This window comes from Carassius gibelio, chromosome B1, assembly GCF_023724105.1.
Source record: "Carassius gibelio isolate Cgi1373 ecotype wild population from Czech Republic chromosome B1, carGib1.2-hapl.c, whole genome shotgun sequence".
In the NCBI taxonomy this organism is placed as follows: Eukaryota; Metazoa; Chordata; class Actinopteri; order Cypriniformes; family Cyprinidae; genus Carassius; species Carassius gibelio.
The window spans coordinates 18,811,323-18,833,181 of NC_068396.1; the positions used below are offsets into that span (position 1 = coordinate 18,811,323).

General features: G+C 37.0%; 1 protein-coding gene across 1 annotated transcript in view; it reads left to right on the forward strand.

The window, feature by feature from the left end:
* Positions 1-21,859, forward strand: part of nalf1a (NALCN channel auxiliary factor 1a) — a 75,974-nt gene that overhangs the window by 48,197 nt on the left and 5,918 nt on the right. The window contains exon 2 of the mRNA XM_052547107.1: positions 21,146-21,317. Within this exon, the coding sequence (XP_052403067.1) occupies positions 21,146-21,317 (172 nt within the window). The remainder of the gene's footprint in view (positions 1-21,145; positions 21,318-21,859) is intronic.

Here is a 21,859-nt window from a genome sequence, read left to right on the forward strand (position 1 = left end):
TATGGTACTGAAATCACGGATGAATCTACGGTAGAAGTTTGCAAATCCTAGAAATCGTTGTAACTCCTTAACAGTGCTGGGTGTGGGCCAGTCCGTGACAGCTTTTACTTTGATGTCATCCATCTCAACTCCTGAATGGCTAATATTGTATCCCAGGAACTTAATTGATGTAACATGAAACTCACACTTTTCTGCCTTGACAAAAAGACCATTCTGGAGTAGGCGTGACAACACAGTTCTTACATGAGAGATATGATCCTCCATGGAGCAAGATTAGATCAAGATATCGTCTATGTAGACATTCACATACTGATTCAAGAGATCCTTGAAAACTTCATTAACGAAGGACTGGAAGATTGAAGGTGCATTGGCCAACCCAAATGGCATAACCAAATACTCGTAGTGCCCCCTGCTGGTGAGAAAAGCCGTCTTCCATTCATCACCCTCACGGATTCTGATGAGCAGATCTGAGATCCAATTTTGTAAAATAGCTGGCCTCATGTAATTGCTCCAGAGAAGAAGGGATAAGAGGCAAAGGATGGCGATTCTTAACAGTGATAGCGTTGAGTGCTCGATAGTCAATACAAGGTCTTAAACCACCATCTTTCTTGTCAACAAAAAAGAACCCAGATGCTGCGGGAGAGGTGGATGGCCTAATAAACCCATAAGATAAGGCCTCTTCAATGTATTCTTCCATGGCCTTGGTTTCAGGAATAGACAGCGGATAAACACGACTCTTAGGTGGAGAGGTGTTAGGAAGGAGGTCAATGGCACAGTCCCAGGGGCGATGAGGTGGCAACTTGGTGGCCTTGTCTTTGCTAAATACCTCAGCTAAGTCAGCATACTCAGTAGGGACATTAGTGGGTGGTGAAGTTGGATTCTTGGCTAGATGAGTCATGCAGACTGGAAGCTTGGTGGGCAGCTCTAGACAGTGAGAGTGACAATGAGGTGACCAACTGACCAACTCCTTCTCCCTCCAGGAAAACTGTGGTTCGTGCGTAGACAACCAAGGATATCCTAGGATAACTGGGTTTCGTGGTGATGATATAACATATGGAGTGATTTCTTCCATGTGAAACAGGCCAACTCTAAGTTTTATGGGAAGTGTTTGATGAGTGATATGACCTTTACCGACAGGACCATCATCAACGGCAGTAACAGCAATAGGTGGCTCACATTTGATTGTAGGAATGTTCAACTGCTTAACTAAATCTTGATGGATCACATTTGCAGCAGCTCCAGAATCTATTAACGCTTAAAAATGATGGTTTTGATTAGCAACCGACAAAATTATGGGAAGTGACAAGCATAAACTGATTTGTAAAGCATTGAACATGTGACTCACTCGATAACTTGAATAGGGGTTTGCAGCAGGTTTAACAGGACAGTTGGAACAGTGATGTCCTGATTCACCACAGTAGAAACAGAGTTGATTGAGTAATCTTCTTCTCCGTTCATCAGGTGGTAAGTGAGTTCGTCCAATTTGCATGGCTTCAGAAGGAACAGACTGACATGGTGTTTGCACAGTAATAGTAGGCACATAAGCGAAGTTAGACTTGGGACTTGGTTGAGTTCCTTTAGTCCCCTGATCCGCAATGGTCTCCTTTAGTACCCTGATCTGCCATTGCCTCCTTTAGTCCCCTGATCCTCCATTGGCCTCCTCTCCAGGAACTGGACCTCTCCGTGGGCTATACTTAGGAACTGAAGCCCTCCGTGGGCTATACTCAGGAACTGGAGCCCACTCTGAGCTGGATTCGGGTACTGGGAAGTGCTTACGAGGAGCTGGCACTGGAGTGAACTCAGGGGCTGGAGCCAACACTGGAGCACACCTTCAGACCAGAATCAACGACCTTCTCTTCCACAGATTCCCCTCCACAGATTCAAACACTATTCAAAAAGGGGGGAAATAAACACAGGGAATAAGACGCCGTTTACTTTCAGTTTGGGTCTGGAATTCTGTAACTTTCCACCTACTGTGGTGGAGATGAGAAGACAAAGGAGCACAAAGACAAAGTTTTTTAGGCAGTACAGTTACTTTAGTTTTAATGTAGTCTTTCAGGGATGTGTACTGTGCAAAAAGCACAGCACTGACAACAAAGCCTTTCACTGCAAGCAAGTGATTAAATAATGCAGTCACCAATTTCAAATATTAAAATTTCAAATATATATGCCTTTATTTTTGATAGGACAGTAACTTGACAGGAAGCGACGTGGCAGAGAGAGAGAGGGAACAGGATTGGGAAAGGTTTGCGAGCCGGGACTCGAACTCAGGATGCTCAAAGCTAGCGCAGCAGCGTTACATGTCGGCACATTGCCTATGAGGCTATATGTATGAGGCTTTTGTTATTTTTGTTGCCCTATTCTGAATATTACATGTTACATTTACATAACTGGAATAGGAGAAACTACTTTAACATGACCTTTAAGTCCAGCTGCTTCTGATTTCACATACATGACTATCTGTCTATGACTATCACACTCATTGTTTCAGAATCACACTCAGTATTGCACAAACTCTAGGTTTCTTAATCTAATTGTGTTCTGTAATAATGTGGCAAGTCTTTTTTTCATGTAATTAGTTAACATTGATGCATTATAATGATCCTCGGAAGCACTTTAATTAGATTTGAATCATTAATGAGAAACTCATGGTTAATGAAGTTTGATTGGACATGTGAGTGTGCAGAGACAGACCCACATGTAAGCTTGCAAAACACACACACACACGTTACTAAATGAAGGGATTTAGATAAATGAAACATTTTTGTAAAGTATTATTTTCTTTGGGGGGGGGGGGGTCTGTGTGTGTGTGTGTGTGTGTGTACTGGTATATATGGTTTATGAGGACATAAATGGGTATAATGGCATGGGTACTACAACGTTAACATGGTTTATGAGGACACTTCCTGTGTTCCCGCAAAACAAAGGAATAAAAAAAAATATAAGATGATGTTTTATGAAATTCAAAAATTGCCAGTAGTTTTCTGTAAAGGGTAGGTTTAGTACAGTATTCTACAGTTTGTCCACTATAAAAATCATTAAGCCTATGGAGAGTCCCTGTAAATTAGAAAATGCAAGTATGTGTGTGTTTTTTGAGGACAAATCTATACTTATTTAATCTAAATTAATCTCCAAAAACCTCCTTTTGGGGACACCCTGGACAAAAAGCACTCATATGTCAGAATGCTGTTCATAGACTTCAGTTCAGCATTCAACACAATCATCCCTCAACATCTCATTTACAAACCGATCCAGCTGGGGCTCAACACTTCACTATGCAACTGGCTGTTGGACTTTCTGACAGGAGGACCTCAGGCAGTTCGGGTCGGCAGCAACACATCCAGCACCATCACACTGAACACTGGGGCCCCCCAAGGATGTCTGCTGAGCCCCCTCCTCTGTCGCTGACCCATGACTGCACACCATCACACAACTCCAACCTCTTCATTAAGTTTGCAGATGACACGACTGTGGTGGGTCTCATTAGCAACAAAGATGAGACAAACTACAGGAGTGAGATGAGCCACCTGGCTGGGTGGTGCAGTTCCTCTGACCATCAACGGTGCGACTGTGGAAAGAGTGAGCAGAAGTTCCTGGGTGTGCACATCACAGAGGACCACTACTGGACTGAAAACCCAGCAGTGTCTGTACTTCCTCCGCAAACTGAGGAGAGCCAGAGCCCCAGCCCCAATCATGTACACCTTCTACAGAGGCACAATCGAGAGCATCCTGACGAGCTGCATCACTGTGTGGTATGGCGCCTGCAACGCGCCCTGCCGAAAGACTCTGCAACGCATAGTGAGAGCAGCTGAGAAGATCATTGGTGTCTCTCTCCCCTCCCTCCAGCACATTACGGAACACGTCTCACTCGCAAAGCACTCTGCATCGCAGGTGATCCCACACACCCATAACACAGCTTCTTCAGCCTTCTGTCATCAGGGAGGAGACTGCGGAGTCTCCAGGCCAGGACCAGCAGACTGAAGGACAGCTTCATTCATCAGGCTTTCAGGAAGCTGAACTCCCTCCCGAACTTGCCCCCCGTCCCTCTTCTGCTCCAGGCACCACTGAACTATGAACCCCCCTCCCAGATCCCACATCCCCCCCCCCCCCACTAATATGTGATGGCATGCACCAGTCACTTTGTGCAGCATTGGTCTGCTCACTACCTCATTCAGCATGGAACTGACGTCATTCCACTACCTCATCAGTCAGTTAAATAAAATAACTGCTCTTGAGCCCTTTGTCACTTTAATCAGACTTAATAAGCTTTTTTTGCACTAGAAACATTTATCTGCACTGTTGTTCACTTTAATGATTTGCACTCTGTCTGCCATTTGCTTTGCGCTGCTTTATTTAACTTTATTTTTAATTTCATTGTATGTCTTTTTTTACATTCCCTTATTGTATAGTTGTATCTAAATTTTATATTTGATCTAGATTTTTGGGCTTTAATGTTAATGGTATCTGCATGCACCGCGGTCTGAACGTAACGCAATTTCGATTCTCTATATGTATGTACTGTACATGTGGAAGAATTGACAATAAAGCAGACTTGACTTGACTTGACTTTACTTCATCCTTAAAAAGAAAAATTTAAAACTTTCAACTGACATCTGATTGCATTTTCAGTGTTCATGCTTTGTAAATGACATATGCTCTTTTTTACCTCTTGATGTTTTTTCACTGTACTAGAATTTTGTGACAATTCTTGAAAACTGTATAATTTAAATAGAATATTGAATATTGAAACCATGGTTTTGACAGCTAATGCTCAGTTCTAAATAGCACTGCACATCATTTTTTTTTCTTTGCATATCGAATTTATGTCTTTCTGTTAGTCAATGAGTAATACAGTACTTGCCAGGTCTATAAGGTCAATGTCATATACTACAAGTTTTGTACAGGTAGTGTGACACTAATTCATACAAAATAGTTCCATTTTTCGGTCAATTTTATATGGGTAAAATTTGCAAATTTCCATCATGCTTGTTAAAGCTTTACAGAAATTCCTTGATGTAAAAATTAAAAATTAGCAACTTTCTCTTTCATGGCATTCAGTTTTCTATTCAAATTCTTCAATGATGCTATTCACTTGCATGACCATGCCTTTCCTGATAATGACTGCATAACTCTTAACCTTGGCTCATGGCCATATGGTCATAAGAAATCCCTTGAGGCATTACGGTGGATAGCGCTCTTTACCATCTAAGTGCCTGATGGTATTGCACGCTTTAACCTTTTGACCTGATGATGTGGGAGGATTCACTAATTTTTCATAGCCCTAGAACTTTTATCTCACATTTGCAGAAATTTTGTGTTGATGGTTTTTAATTTAAATAATTGAATTGTTGCTCTTTTTAATGCAGTAGTCTCTAGTCAGGGTAAAGTGGTATATTTAATTTCTGACAAAAATAAAAAAACGGGGCTGTGAGTGACTGCAGTTCCTCCGATCTCCATACGACCACGCATTCCCTTGTTCAAAACATCAAGAAAATAGGATTCTGATGAAAAATATATTTTTTCTTTATCTAATGTCAAGAGATGAGGTAAGTATTATAAATAAAATATATAAATAAAAAATTAGTCTAATATCCAGTAGAAACATCACATGTAGAAGTTGGCCTCCAGCTTTGGGGGGGGCATGTCACTCTTGCAATAACAATAACAAAGAAGGCTTTAGTGCCAAAAAACAACCCCCCCCCCAGCTCTACAGAAGTCATTAGTGTCATTCAGCATAGTTCAGATCAGCGTGGATTCAGATCAGTTCAATAACTTTGTCAATTTAATCTATTATGAAATTCAGTAGTGTCATTCAAATCAATGCATTTCAGTGTTGATTCAGTTTAGATCAGTAACTGTCATGTTCATCAGTTATGAAAAAAACAAAAAGCTATCATATGGCCTCAGAAGATATGAAAAACTCTTTACCTGAAATGTTAAACCTTTTTAATGTATTATTTTTAATGTTTGGCTCATATGCTGAGTTACGCCCATGTCACAGGAAGCTTTCTCCCTAAAAACATACAGTAAGTGCAAATTTATGATGTGACTGCTCTAAATTTACAGTAAACCAAACATTTGTTTTTCACTTCCATCTGGTATGTGATGGGTGAAATGGGGGTCGGAAGACCCCAATGGTGTGTCATTTCCTGTTATTCTGTTACAGACAGTCTTGTTTTTAAAGACGTTTTAAGAAAAGAGATAGAGAGGGGAAAAGAAAATCCTCTTAGAAACCAGCCTTCACAAATCAGACTGCAGTACTGGATTCTCTGACAGCCAGACAGTGCTAATGACGACCTGGTTTTCTATGCCTCCTGTTCTCTTTTTCAACACACACACACACACACACACACACACACACACAGACTGGCATATAGTACTTATGAGGACAGTTAGCATTTATCATGGTTTACAAGGACAAGCCTTTCCCAACATCAGGGTATCAATTCAGTTATGCAAAATGATTAATTTATTGATTAATAAGATACATCTGACTTTATATTTAGCATATAATGTACATCATCAAGAAGACTTGCTACAGAAATTTCACAGGTTTATAAGGTCAAAATACAATCATGGTTTAAGGGGACATCATGGGTTATGAGGTCTATAATACACACATTTAACCACTTGCTGGTCTACGAGGACATAAATGATCAAGTTAATACTGAATGAATATTAATAATACATTTAATGTTGAAATAGTTTTTAACATTTAAAAGTGATATTCTAATAAAATTGTAAATGTCATCTTTATGAGATCTTTTTAATTTTTCCTGCCATCATGTTGTGATTTTTCTAAATCTATGCAACAGATCCAATTCAAGATCCAAATCCAAAAACACATCAGACAACATATTTATTGTCTTTATTTCAAGGAATATCTAAAATCTTATATACAGTAGTATTTTTGGCTAATTGCTTACTTGCAAATAATTTCATTTCATTTATTTTTACTTTTCTGTGTGAAACATGGAAATGAGAGAGGTGGTCCTTACAAAGCTCCAGCGGATCTTTACTGACTAAGCAACTGGAATTGGGAGTTGCTATGGAATGAGGCAAATCATTGGAGAGTTATTATAACTCTCATTAACTCTCATGTCAAATTATTTTTTAATGACCACTTTCCAAACACATAGGGCTGTGTGATTAATAGAAATCGTAATAAAATCACAATTTGAGTGTGCGAACTTGGAACTCTCCAGCTGACTTGACATCTCATAGCAAACTCTGATCACTATTCCTTAGTTAGATCTGACAATTGATGCTTCTATGTGTGGCCTCTTAACCAATGATTCACTGTAGCGATGCAATGACTATCTAAAAGGAATATATAGCTATGTGAAGCCTCAGATAATAATAAAGGAAATAAAATAATACAAAAATTAATTCAGGATTAAATTATCATTGAAAACGACTTCTGTTTTGTCAAGTCATTTATTCCTTTAATTTCCTATTACATTTATTTGTTTATTGTTTATTTATTCATCATTTCTGCAGATTTGGTCCTCCATCTACACTGGGTATAGTGTCTCTATATCACAGACATTTTGTATAAAATTTTTAAAAACTTTAAATTCAAATCAATTTATTCTAATTAGCAATATTCATTGTCAGTTCTTTTTCCTTTCAAAGTTTTTTCTGAATAGATCAGAAGTCCTGCAATGCATTTTTTTTATTTTTTTATTATTTGCTTTAAACACACTCCTTTGTTTCGGACAAAGTCCCTGATATTTTGATTATTTTTTGCAAGAATGGCATTCCTTTAGAGAGGTAAGATGCCCCTTGATTATATATGTTTTAAATTGCCTGAAAACTGCTTCCACTTCCTGCTTTGCCTATGGCTTTTTTTACATAGTTTGGCCTGAGATACAAATAAAATATGTAAAATAAAAATATAAAAATATGTAAATTAGTTGCATTGTGATATTACTGTTTTACTTAAATTTAAACCATTTATTCTAAATGATCGTACAAATTCAGCGTATACCTTTGTTTGCAGTGATCCCGATATGGTTAACTGCATCATTTGTTTCCATGAATTTATCTGTTAATAAGAATTTGGAGAATTCGTCACTAAATGAAAAAAATCTTGAATATGAACATTGAAAGTTACATGATGCTTAACAAAACATTTTTTTAATGTTCTCAAACTGCAATTAGTTAACGTTCTCCGAACTGTACTTAACCTGTACTTAACCAATTTAGTGAGCTTTGATGAAAACTAACGTACATTCTAAAACAAAACATAAAAGACTGCTAATGATATTATTCTTGCTAAACATCCATAATGTTACTAGATTATAAATTAACTTTTCCGTCACTTGAGATTACTGAAATACTAGCTTAGCTGTGTTTATAGACTTATCAACTGATGGCTGTGTTTCCAGAGAAAGAGACTCAATAATAACCGCGGTGTGATCGTTCATAAACGACTACAAAATCACAATCCAGTCAGTGACAAATGGACGAAGTCCATTATCTCCTCTTTAATTATAAAGTAATTTTTCAAGTGATTATATTAATATATTAATATATAGTAAATGGCTTATATATTTGTTCCTTACTTTGTTCCTTACCCAGATGCCAAAATTATACAATTGTTTGTGTTCTTTATGAGTATTGGAGAGCTAATACTCATAAAGAACACAAACATTTGTATAATTTTGGCATCTTGGTAAGGAACAAAGTCACTAAGTTGCTTAATTCTTACATTAAAGAATTAGGGTTGCTCAATGGGAAGAATCACACAATATTTTATCAAAACAAAATTTCTTCACAATATTGTCGATGTACATAAAATGAATACCAAAAAATAAATTCAAGCGCTAACATAACTATTGTATAGGAGGGTTAGTCGATCTCCATTTCCTCTCAGCCAAACAAACAATAAAACTTGAGTAAAAAGTCTTAAAGTTTGTCATATTTATTGTACTTAAGTTCAAAAGGATTTTTTTTATCTTCAACGTACTTAAGTATTGAAAGTACAAGTATAAGTAAATGCACAATGAAAAAGAAGCAAATACATGTACTTCTCAATAAATTAGAATGTAAATTAGAATGATTCACAGCCCTAAGTCATCCCATGCCATGATTCAGCTGACAAACAAACTGACATAATTATTGAATATTAATACTTATTGGTATTACTTAGCATAATTATTATTATTATAAGTAGTAGTAGTATTACTACAATTACTACCATTGCTTGAAGTGGAAAAAATAAAGTGTTGGTACTTCCCTAAGGAGCAGGGCTTTGTTGGGGAAAAGGGTTAGGGGGAATTTGTTGCCCCCTCAATTGCAAAAGCGTAGTTTTGGTTTGAATATTGGTGGGTTGAAGTGTGAACCATTAACAGTGTCACAGGGCATATGCTAAATGGTCCAAAGATGGAAACTGGTTAATAACATAACTGCAGTAAAGTAGCCAATAGTTAATCACTTATTACAAGGTGCATGGGAAGTCAAATTAAATGTTTATTCAATAATTGTATATGCACATATATGTAATATGTACAACATATATATACGACATATATGATATGGAGAGTGATGAACTTTTGGCTATAGAACTACATTCACAAGTCCTGCGCCCCCTTAAAACCGTGATTGTACATATACGACATAGTGAGTGATGAACTGTCGACTATAGAACTACATTCACAAGTCCAGCGTCCCTGTACACCATGATTGTTTATACACATTTACAATTTAGAGAGCGATGAACTGTCGGCTATAAAACTACATTCACAAGTCCTGCGTCCCTGTACACCATGATTGTTTATACACATTTACATACATGGAGAGTGATGAATTGTCGGCTATAGAACTACATTCACAAGTCCAGCGTCCCTGTACACCATGATTGTTTATATACATTTATGATATAGAGAGCGATGATCTGTCCGCTATAAAACTACATTCACAAGTCCTGCGTCCCTGTACACCATGATTGTTTATGCACATTTACGATATAGAGAGCGAAGAACTGTCGGCTATAGAACTACATTCACAAGTCCTGCGTCCCTGTACACCATGATTGTTTATACACATTTACGATATAGAGAGCGATTATCTGTCGGCTATAGAACTACATTCACAAGTCCTGCGTCCCTGTACACCATGATTGTTTATACACATTTACGATATAGAGAGCGATGAACTGTCGGCTATAAAACTACATTCACAAGTCCTGCGTCCCTGTACACCATGATTGTTTATACACATTTACGATATAGAGAGCGATTATCTGTCGGCTATAGAACTACATTCACAAGTCCTGCGTCCCTGTACACCATGATTGTTTATACACATTTACGATATAGTGAGCGATGAACTGTCGGCTATAAAACTACATTCACAAGTACAGCGTCCTTGTACACCATGATTGTTTATACACATTTACGATATAGAGAGCGATGAACTGTCGGCTATAAAACTACATTCACAAGTACAGCGTCCCTGTACACCATGATTGTTTATACACGCGTACGATATAGTGAGCGATGAACTGTCGGCTATAAAACTACATTCACAAGTACAGCGTCCCTGTACACCATGATTGTTTATACACATTTACGATATAGAGAGCGATGAACTGTCGGCTATAAAACTACATTCACAAGTACAGCGTCCCTGTACACCATGATTGTTTATACACATTTACAATATAGAGAGCGATGATCTGTCTGCTATAGAATTACATTCACAAGTCTTGCGTCCCTGTACACCATGATTTTTTATACACATTTCGATATAGAGAGCAATGATCTGTCAGCTATAGAACTACATTCACAAGTATAGCGTCCCTGTACACCATGATTGTTTATACACATTTACGATATAGAGAGCGATGATCTGTCGGCTATAGAACTACATTCACAAGTCCTGCGTCCCCATAAACCACAATGATTGTTTACACACATTTACGATATAGAGAGCGATGAACTGTCAGCTATAGAACTACATTCACAAGTACAGCGTCCCTGTACACCATGATTGTTTATACACGCGTACGATATAGAGAGCGATGATCTGTCCGCTATAGAACTACATTCACAAGTCCTGCGTCCCTATAAACCATGATTGTTTATAAACATTTATGATATAGAGATCGATGAACTGCCAGCTATAGAACTACATTCACAAGTCCAGCGTCCCTGTACACCATGATTTTTTATACACATTTATGATATAGAGAGCAATGATCTGTCGGCTATAGAACTACATTCACAAGTCCTGCGTCCCTGTACACCATGATTGTTTATACACATTTACGATATAAAGAGCGAAGAACTGTCGGCTATAGAACTACATTCACAAGTACAGCGTCCCTGTACACCATGATTGTTTATGCACATTTACCATATAGAGATCGATGAACTGCCAGCTATAGAACTACATTCACAAGTCCAGCGTCCCTGTACACCATGATTTTTTATACACATTTATGATATAGAGAGCAATGATCTGTCGGCTATAGAACTACATTCACAAGTCCTGCGTCCCTGTACACCATGATTGTTTATACACATTTACGATATAGAGAGCAATGATCTGTCGGCTATAGAACTACATTCACAAGTCCTGCGTCCCTGTACACCGTGATTGTTTATGCACATTTACGATATAGAGAGCGAAGAACTGTCGGCTATAGAACTACATTCACAAGTCCAGCGTCCCTGTACACCATGATTGTTTACACACATTTATGAAATAGAGAGCGATAAACTGTCAACTATAGAACTACATTCACAAGTCCTGCGTCCCTGTACACCATGATTGTTTATACACATTTACGATATAGAGAGCGATGATCTGTTGGCTATAGAACTACATTCACAAGTCCTGCGTCCCTGTACACCATGATTGTTTATACACATTTACGATATAGAGAGCAATGATCTGTCGGCTATAGAACTACATTCACAAGTCCTGCGTCCCTGTACACCATGATTGTTTATGCACATTTACGATATAAAGAGCGAAGAACTGTCGGCTATAGAACTACATTCACAAGTACAGCGTCCCTGTACACCATGATTGTTTATACACATTTACGATATAGAGAGCAATGATCTGTCGGCTATAGAACTACATTCACAAGTCCTGCGTCCCTGTACACCATGATTGTTTATTCACATTTATGATATAGAGAGCGAAGAACTGTCGGCTATAAAACTACATTCACAAGTCCTGCGTCCCTGTACACCATGATTGTTTATACACATTTACGATATAGAGAGCAATGATCTGTCGGCTATAGAACTACATTGACAAGTACAGCGTCCCTGTACACCATGATTGTTTATACACATTTACAATATAGAGAGCGATGATCTGTCTGCTATAGAACTACATTCACAAGTACAGCGTCCCTGTACACCATGATTGTTTATACACGCGTACGATATAGAGAGCGATGATCTGTCCGCTATAGAACTACATTCACAAGTACAGCGTCCCTGTACACCATGATTGTTTATACACATTTACGATATAGAGAGCGATGATCTGTCTGCTATAGAACTACATTCACAAGTACAGCGTCCCTGTACACCATGATTGTTTATACTCATTTACGATATAGAGAGCGATGATCTGTCCGCTATAGAACTACATTCACAAGTCCTGCGTCCCTATAAACCATGATTGTTTATAAACATTTACGATATAGAGAGCGATGAAAGGTGGCTATAGAACTACATTGACAAGTCCAGCGTCCCTGTACACCATGATTGTTTATAAACATTTACGATATAAAGAGCGAAGAACTGTCGGCTATAGAACTACATTCACAAGTCTTGCGTCCCTGTACACCATGATTGTTTATACACATTTACGATATAGAGAGCGATGATCTGTCGGCTATAGAACTACATTCACAAGTCCTGCGTCCCTGTACACCATGATTGTTTATACACATTTACGATATAGAGAGCGATTATCTGTCGGCTATAGAACTATATTCACAAGTCCTGCGTCCCTGTACACCATGATTGTTTATACACATTTACGATATAGAGAGCAATGATCTGTCGGCTATAGAACTACATTCACAAGTCCTGCGTCCCTGTACACCATGATTGTTTATTCACATTTATGATATAGAGAGCGAAGAACTGTCGGCTATAAAACTACATTCACAAGTACAGCGTCCCTGTACACCATGATTGTTTATACACATTTACGATATAGAGAGCAATGATCTGTCGGCTATAGAACTACATTCACAAGTACAGCGTCCCTGTACACCATGATTGTTTACACACATTTATGAAATAGAGAGCGATAAACTGTCAACTATAGAACTACATTCACAAGTCCTGCGTCCCTGTACACCATGATTGTTTATACACATTTACGATATAGAGAGCAATGATCTGTCGGCTATAGAACTACATTCACAAGTCCTGCGTCCCTGTACACCATGATTGTTTATGCACATTTACGATATAAAGAGCGAAGAACTGTCGGCTATAGAACTACATTCACAAGTACAGCGTCCCTGTACACCATGATTGTTTATACACATTTACGATATAGAGAGCAATGATCTGTCGGCTATAGAACTATATTCACAAGTCCTGCGTCCCTGTACACCATGATTGTTTATACACATTTACGATTTAGAGAGCAATGATCTGTCGGCTATAGAACTACATTCACAAGTCCTGCGTCCCTGTACACCATGATTGTTTATGCACATTTACGATATAAAGAGCGAAGAACTGTCGGCTATAGAACTACATTCACAAGTACAGCGTCCCTGTACACCATGATTGTTTATACACATTTACGATATAGAGAGCAATGATCTGTCGGCTATAGAACTATATTCACAAGTCCTGCGTCCCTGTACACCATGATTGTTTATACACATTTACGATTTAGAGAGCGATGATCTGTCTGCTATAGAACTACATTCACAAGTCCTGCGTCCCTGTACACCATGATTGTTTATACACATTTACGATTTAGAGAGCGATGATCTGTCGGCTATAGAACTACATTCACAAGTCCTGCGTCCCTGTACACCATGATTGTTTATTCACATTTACGATATAAAGAGCGAAGAACTGTCGGCTATAGAAATACATTCACAAGTACAGCGTCCCTGTACACCATGATTGTTTATACACATTTACGATATAGAGAGCAATGATCTGTCGGCTATAGAACTATATTCACAAGTCCAGCGTCCCTGTACACCATGATTGTTTATACACATTTACGATTTAGAGAGCGATGATCTGTCGGCTATAGAACTATATTCACAAGTCCTGCGTCCCTGTACACCATGATTGTTTATACACATTTACAATATAGAGAGCGATTATCTGTCGGCTATAGAACTACATTCACAAGTCCAGCGTCCCTGTACACCATGATTGTTTATTCACATTTATGATATAGTCAGCGATGAACTGTCGGCTATAGAACCACATTCACAAATCCTGCGTCCCTGTACACCATGATTGTTTAAACACATTTATGATATAGAGATCGCTGATCTGTCCGCTATAGAACTACATTCACAAATCCTGCACCCCTATAAACCATGATTGTTTATACACATTTACGATATAGAGAGCAATGATCTCTCGGCTTTAGAACTACATTCACAAGTCCTGTGTCCCTGTACACCATGATTGTTTGAACACATGATTGTTTATATACATTTACGATATAGAGAACATTGAACTGTCGGTTATAGATCAACATTCACAAGTCCTGCGTCCCTGTACACCATGATTTTTTATAGACATTTACAATATAGAGAGCAATGATCTGTCGGCTATAGAACTACATTCACAAGTACAGCGTCCCTGTACACCATGATTGTTTATACACATTTAAGATATAGAGAGCGATTAACTGTTGGCTACAGAACTACATTCACAAGTACAGCGTCCCTGTACACCATGATTGTTTATACACATTTCGATATAGAGAGAGGTGAACTGTCAGCTATAGAACTACATTCACAAGTCCAGCGTCACTGTACACCATGATTGTTTATACACTTTTACGATATAGAGAGCGATGATCTGTCTGCTATAGAACTACATTCACAAGTCTTGTGTCCCTGTACACCATGATTGTTTATACACATTTACGATATAGAGAGCGATGAACTGTCGGCTTTAGAACTACATTCACAAGTCCTGCGTCCCTGTACACCATGATTTTTTATACACATTTACGATATAGAGAGCGATGATCTGTCGGCTATAGAACTACATTCACAAGTCTTGCGTCCCTGTACACCATGATTGTTTATACACATTTACGATATAGAGAGCAATGAACTGTTGGCTATAGAACTACATTGACAAGTCCTGCGTCACTGTACACCATGATTGTTTATACACAATTACGATATAGAGAGCGATGAACTGTTGGCTATAGAACTACATTCACAAGTCTTGCGTCCCTGTACACCATGATTGTTTATACACATTTACGATATAGAGAGCGATGATCTGTCGGCTATAGAACTACATTCACAAGTACAGCGTCCCTGTACACCGTGATTGTTTATACACATTTACGATATAGAGAGCGATGATCTGTCGGCTATAGAACTACATTCACAAGTCTTGCGTCCCTGTACACCATGATTGTTTATACACATTTACGATATAGAGAGCGATGATCTGTCGGCTATAGAACTACATTCACAAGTACAGCGTCCCTGTACACCATGATTGTTTATACACATTTACGATATAGAGAGCGATGATCTGTCGGCTATAGAACTACATTCACAAGTCCTGCGTCCCTGTACACCATGATTGTTTATACACATTTACGATATAGAGAGCGATGAACTGTCGGCTTTAGAACTACATTCACAAGTCTTGCGTCCCTGTACACCATGATTGTTTATACACATATATACGATATAGAGATCGATGAACTGTCAGCTATAGAACTAGATTCACAAGTCTTGCGTCCCTGTACACCATGATTGTTTATGCACATTTACGATATAGAGAGCGATGATCTGTCGGCTATAGAACTACATTCACAAGTCTTGCGTCCCTGTACACCATGATTGTTTATACACATTTACGATATAGAGAGCGATGATCTGTCGGCTATAGAACTACATTCACAAGTCTTGCGTCCCTGTACACCATGATTGTTTATAAACATTTACGATATAGAGATCGATGAACTGTCTGCTATAAAACTACATTCACAAGTCTTGCATCCCTGTACACCATGATTGTTTATACACATTTACGATATAGAGAGCAATGAACTGTTGGCTATAGAACTACATTCACAAGTACAGCGTCCCTGTACACCATGATTGTTTATACACGCGTACGATATAGAGAGCGATGATCTGTCGGCTATAGAACTACATTCACAAGTCCTGCGTCCCTGTACACCATGATTGTTTATACACATATATGATATAGAGAGCGATGATTTTGTTTGTGCGTGGCAGCCGTCTGCGAGGGTCTTTCGTGCTGTTTTTTGTTTATTTTATTATTAAAGTCTTCATTTAAATGTCCGCCGGTTCCCGCCTCCTTCTTCCCGAGATTATGAAGTTTGTACTCTGTTACAATCGTATTTTTTATTCGGTACTGTTCTGAGTAAGATATTGTACATAAAAGATGTTTACATTTAGTCCACAACACAAAAACATTACTGAACTATTAAAAAAGGTACAAACATTCCCTGATGTTCCAGAAGGAAACACGATGGAATTTAAAGATCAAGATAAATTGTACTTAATTTGTGTTCCAGGAAATATACAAGTATCTTCTGTTGCTTATGAAGGGCAGAACTAAATGGAAAAAAAAAAAATTTCAACAAAATAAGAAAAATGTGGACATCTTCATCGTGTTCAGTTTTCAACCCCTCTCTTATTGTATCTTGTTTCCTTCTGGAGCATCAGTGAATGTTTGTACCTTTTTTAATAGTTGTGTTTGAGTGCCTCAATTGTCCTCAGTGTGAAAAGATGTATCTCAAAATCATACAGTCACTGCTGGAAAGGGTTCAAATATGCAAAGATGCTGGCAAACTGAAGAATCTGCAGGACTTAAAGATTTTTCCGAAGAACAGTTCTCAGTTTAATTGTTCAGAACAAACAAGGGAATCATGCACAACCATCACAAAACAGAAAGACAGTCATGTATCATCAGGTAACCACACACAGTATTAAGAACCAAGGGTTCCCAAACTTTTGAGTGTGGTCATTTTAATAATTTCAGCAATATTTTTTTAGCATTGTGGACTAAATGTAAACATCCTTTATATACAATATCTTACTCAGGACAGTACTAAATAAAAAATAACATGCATTTAGTATTATCTCTTTTATTTTGTTAAAATTATTCACATTTTCACAGATTCTGCAAGGGGTTCCCAAACTTTCGCATGATCATCAATCATAACTCCAAGGTTTCTGTCTGTTTTTGAAGGAGTTATGGTTGATGTGCCTGGCTTGATGGTGAAATTGTGATGAAACGATGGGACAAGCTGAGATGTGAGCAGCTATCATAGGATCATCAGGATGGAATGAGAGGTAGAGTTGAGTGTCATCAGCATAGCAGTGGTATGAAAAGCCATGTTTCTGAATGACAGAACCTAATGATGCCATGTAGACAGAGAAGTGGTCCAAGAACTGAGCCCCGAGTCCTTTAAATTTTATTGGTTCAATATTGTATTAATAAGCTGTCAATTTCAGTTTGATCTTTGTGGTTGATGTTTCCACATGGCTTGCAACACGTCAAAAGTAAATTGGTATCCATTAAAATATGGTATAGAAATTGGTAACACTTTATAATAACTGCACACTATTAATCATTAATTAAGCATTAGTAAACAGATAATTCATAATTTATAAAGCATTAATAGACAGTAATAAGCAGTTTATAAATACAGATATAAATGCTTTATTCTTGATTTAAAAGCATATCTATAATGTGTTTAATAATTGTATTTTCATACTTTATTCATGATCAATTTATCATTTCTCAATTAAGTATACCATTATTTACAAACCAGTTATTTAGGAGTTGCCAGTGATTCATAAGATCACAAGAAATGTAGTAAATTCAGGTAGTTATAAAGCATTTAGTAGTGGTCAGTTAACTATTTATGTGAGCTCATCTAAAGTGAGTCTAGTTATGCCTTTTAAAGCATTTATTAAGGATATTTAAAGGCTCAGTTATCTTCTAAACAAAAAACGGAAACAAACACCACACAGTGATACAGAACATAGAAATATTAACAGCCTTTAAATCTCATTTGTAAAAGCTTTACAAGGCAAAAATAGTCCTCACTTTAGATGAGCTCACAAAAATAGTTAACTAACAACTACATATGTTTTATAACTACATGAATTAACCCTGAATTACAGTAGAAATACATGTTAATAAACCATTTATTAACACTATAAGTAACTATTACTATATGTCTGAATAAAAAGATGTATGAATGCACGTTTAAATAGTTTATTAATCATTTATTTACAATTTCTAAGTGATCTTATGAACCATTGACAACTCCTTAATAACTGGTGTGTAAATAATGCTATACTTAATTTAGAAATGATACATTGATCATTAATAAAGTATGAAAAAACAATTATTAAATACATTATAGATATGCTTTTAAATCAGGTATAAAGCATTTATATCTGTATTTACTGTATAAAATATTTATAAATGTCTATTAATGCTTTATAAATGATGAATTAACTGTTTCCTAATGCTTAACTAATGATTAAAAGCATGCAGTTCTTATAAAGTGTTACCTAGAAATTATTATAAAATAATACAACGAGTATACATAATTATGTAAATATTATTCAGAAACTGTATTTGAAATGAATAATTAGTAAAAATGATTAAAACCCATTATTAAAAAAGGTCACATATTTGAGTTGAAGCATGACCAGCTAACGTAAAACTAATTTTAACATCTTTGGTCCCCCTGGCATTCAAAAAATAGTCCTACCTTGAGTTAGCATATTAAGAGGCCAAATCTGAGTTGATTTTTACAGCCCAGAAGCACCTTTTTGCTTAAGTATGTGTGGATCTCAAAACAGGGCACATTGCTTGACAGTCTGTGCTTCCATCCGCCCTGTTTTACTTTAGATATGCTTTCATTTATGCCATTTGGAATGCAGTACTATTAAAGGCACAAGACTCATGTACTGACAGACTTTCACATGCGCTTTGTGTTTGTTATCCTGAACCTCAGTTTCTGCTGCGGTTAAATGCACTTGCATTTTCAAATACTTTTATATGAAATTGATGTACACACAGTCAATTATGTTTTCAGAGCAGGACAAAACATCTGATATCAAAATAGATCTGTGCGTTAATACAACCTATTAAAGCGGCCACTTTCTATGATCTCATCAGTAATAATCAAACGGCAATAATGCTGAGGAAAAAAAGAAAAATCCTTAACTATTGTCTGTACCCTTTTGACTTTGGACACTTAAAAAACACTTATTTTAAATAAGTTATTGTTTAAAAATATTAATAATAATAATAAAGTTGATTTTGAACCAAATAAATTTGATAAAAAATGTAAATGAAAATGTAGCCATGTAATATTGAAAACTGAGAATGTGACGCTTCGTGATATTGAGTTTGATAATGATAATTGTAATTTAAGTAAATTGTGAAACCAGTGAAGATTCACACCCCTGTTTTTAAGATGCCAGTACTGACATACAGAGATTTCAACTATAAACAAAAAGCATATAACTGCAGTTTTTTTAAGATGTAAAGTTGTATATATGTATTTGCACAGCAGAAGAATTAATTGGAGAAAAAATGTAGATGAAGAATCATTTTGGAATTGGATTGTGACTCCCATAATTGGAATAGGATCTGATCATGAAGTGCCTGAAGATTCCCACCCCTAATAGATGTACAAGATTGTATGACAACATTGTGATGCATTGATGCATCAGTAATCATAATTGAATCGAATTGTGGGCCTCTGAATCTCAATCAAATGGTATTAATGAGATACCCATAGATTCCCACCCCTAATCTCACACTGTCCAATAGAAAAATTAGATGATCTTACTTTACAAATTGTAATAGCTTGAAATGTTATTACAATGTCTGTATCTACACACACTTTATTCAAATCATTATCTGGTTTAAGAGGACTCTTTACACATACACAACATGGTATATAAGGTCATAGTTGTAATATATACACATCCACATTATGGTTTATGAGGTCAATTCTAAAATTCTTTGAAATCTTCATACAGGCCTTTTTTTATGCATAAAATAATCATATATTGCCTTTGTTTTATGAGGACACTGATATGTCCTCATAAACCCAAGTGTCCTCATAATGCTGGTGAGTAACCTGACATTTTGTCCTTATAAACCACATATGCCAGTTCACACACACACACACACACACACACACACACACACACACACACACATAACACGTGGATGCTCTGGCATCTTCTCTTTCCTCAACAGCAGGCTGTGCTGTGTGCTATGTAGGGCAAAATAAATGAGCAAAGTCTATTCTTATAGCCCATGGAGTGCTCTGCCCACCCCTTGCACTGCCCACTGCACTCTTCTGCTGCTAATTCACTTCATATATAGTGTGATATACTATACTATCATTTTGTCACAGTGATGTTGCAGTAGGCGTATTTGGTTAGACGATGAAAGGTGCAATAATAAAGCAACAGTGTTTTATGAGGTCTGCGTGACCTGGTTGGGCCTCTGTGTATGTCACTGAGGCGGCACAGGCAACTGAGCAATTGTGAGACAGTTAAATGAATCTAGCAAACGGGTCCGAAGTGGAAAGCTGTGCAAATCTCCCATCTGCTGGTCTTTTTGTGTACTGCACAATTGAATTATAGTGATATTGGTTTAAACTCCTTTGCTATAACATGTCACTGAATGGTATATGAAACAAAAAAAAAATGACACTTGTTATGGCACTGTAGTGACAGTGAAGTCAGTCACTCAAGAGTTTATTGCTCTTTTCAATGGGGACTGAGGTTTTAAGCTTCAAAAAGAACCATGGCAGTCTCGTAAAACTCTATTTTGCATCTATTTTAAGTCTTTTCAAGGAACATGATAGCTTTGCATTTATTTATTTGTCTGTTTCTTTCTTGCTTTCTCTGCAGACTGTCTACAAGCCCTGGCTCTGCGCTCAGTATTTCCAGAGTCCTCATTCAGGCTGCAGTCATAAGATTCCCTGTGAACAATACTGTCTTGAGGTTCAGCAGAGGTGTCCGTTCATATTGCCTGACAATGATGACCTTATACATGGTGGAACTCCCAGTTTTATATGTGCAGGTTGGTACAAAAATATTTGCGAACTTCGTATTGCCAGAACTGAATTGTAGTTTGTAAGATCTTTTGTACATTTTGCACTGTAATATATGTTAATCGTCATTTAAGTGCTGGTAATTTCATGTTTTGTGTCAAGCAAAATTCTAATGTTAGTAGTAAAGCAATGAACAGTCAAAATGTAACCATTAAAACAATCTAAAGTCTTTAATATTAAAATAAAGTACAGTATGCTCATACTGTAGATAGCTTTTTATCAGATCACATGTACTGCAGTAGGAGACCAGTTATAATTAATTGTATCAGAACCTCAAAAAAGTAACACATTAAGCACATCATAGAGATCAAAAGCAGCAAAATCAGCAGGAAACAAAGTTTGATTTTTATAATAAAATAAAAAAATCATGTTATTTTTTCATAGTGCAGAGCTTGTTCATTTATCATTATAATTTTTTAGCACTTCTTTAACGTGAATACACTGAAAATACTGAAATGAAACATGCTATTTGGATTATCATACAGCTTTTTAGTGACATCTGTTGGACAAT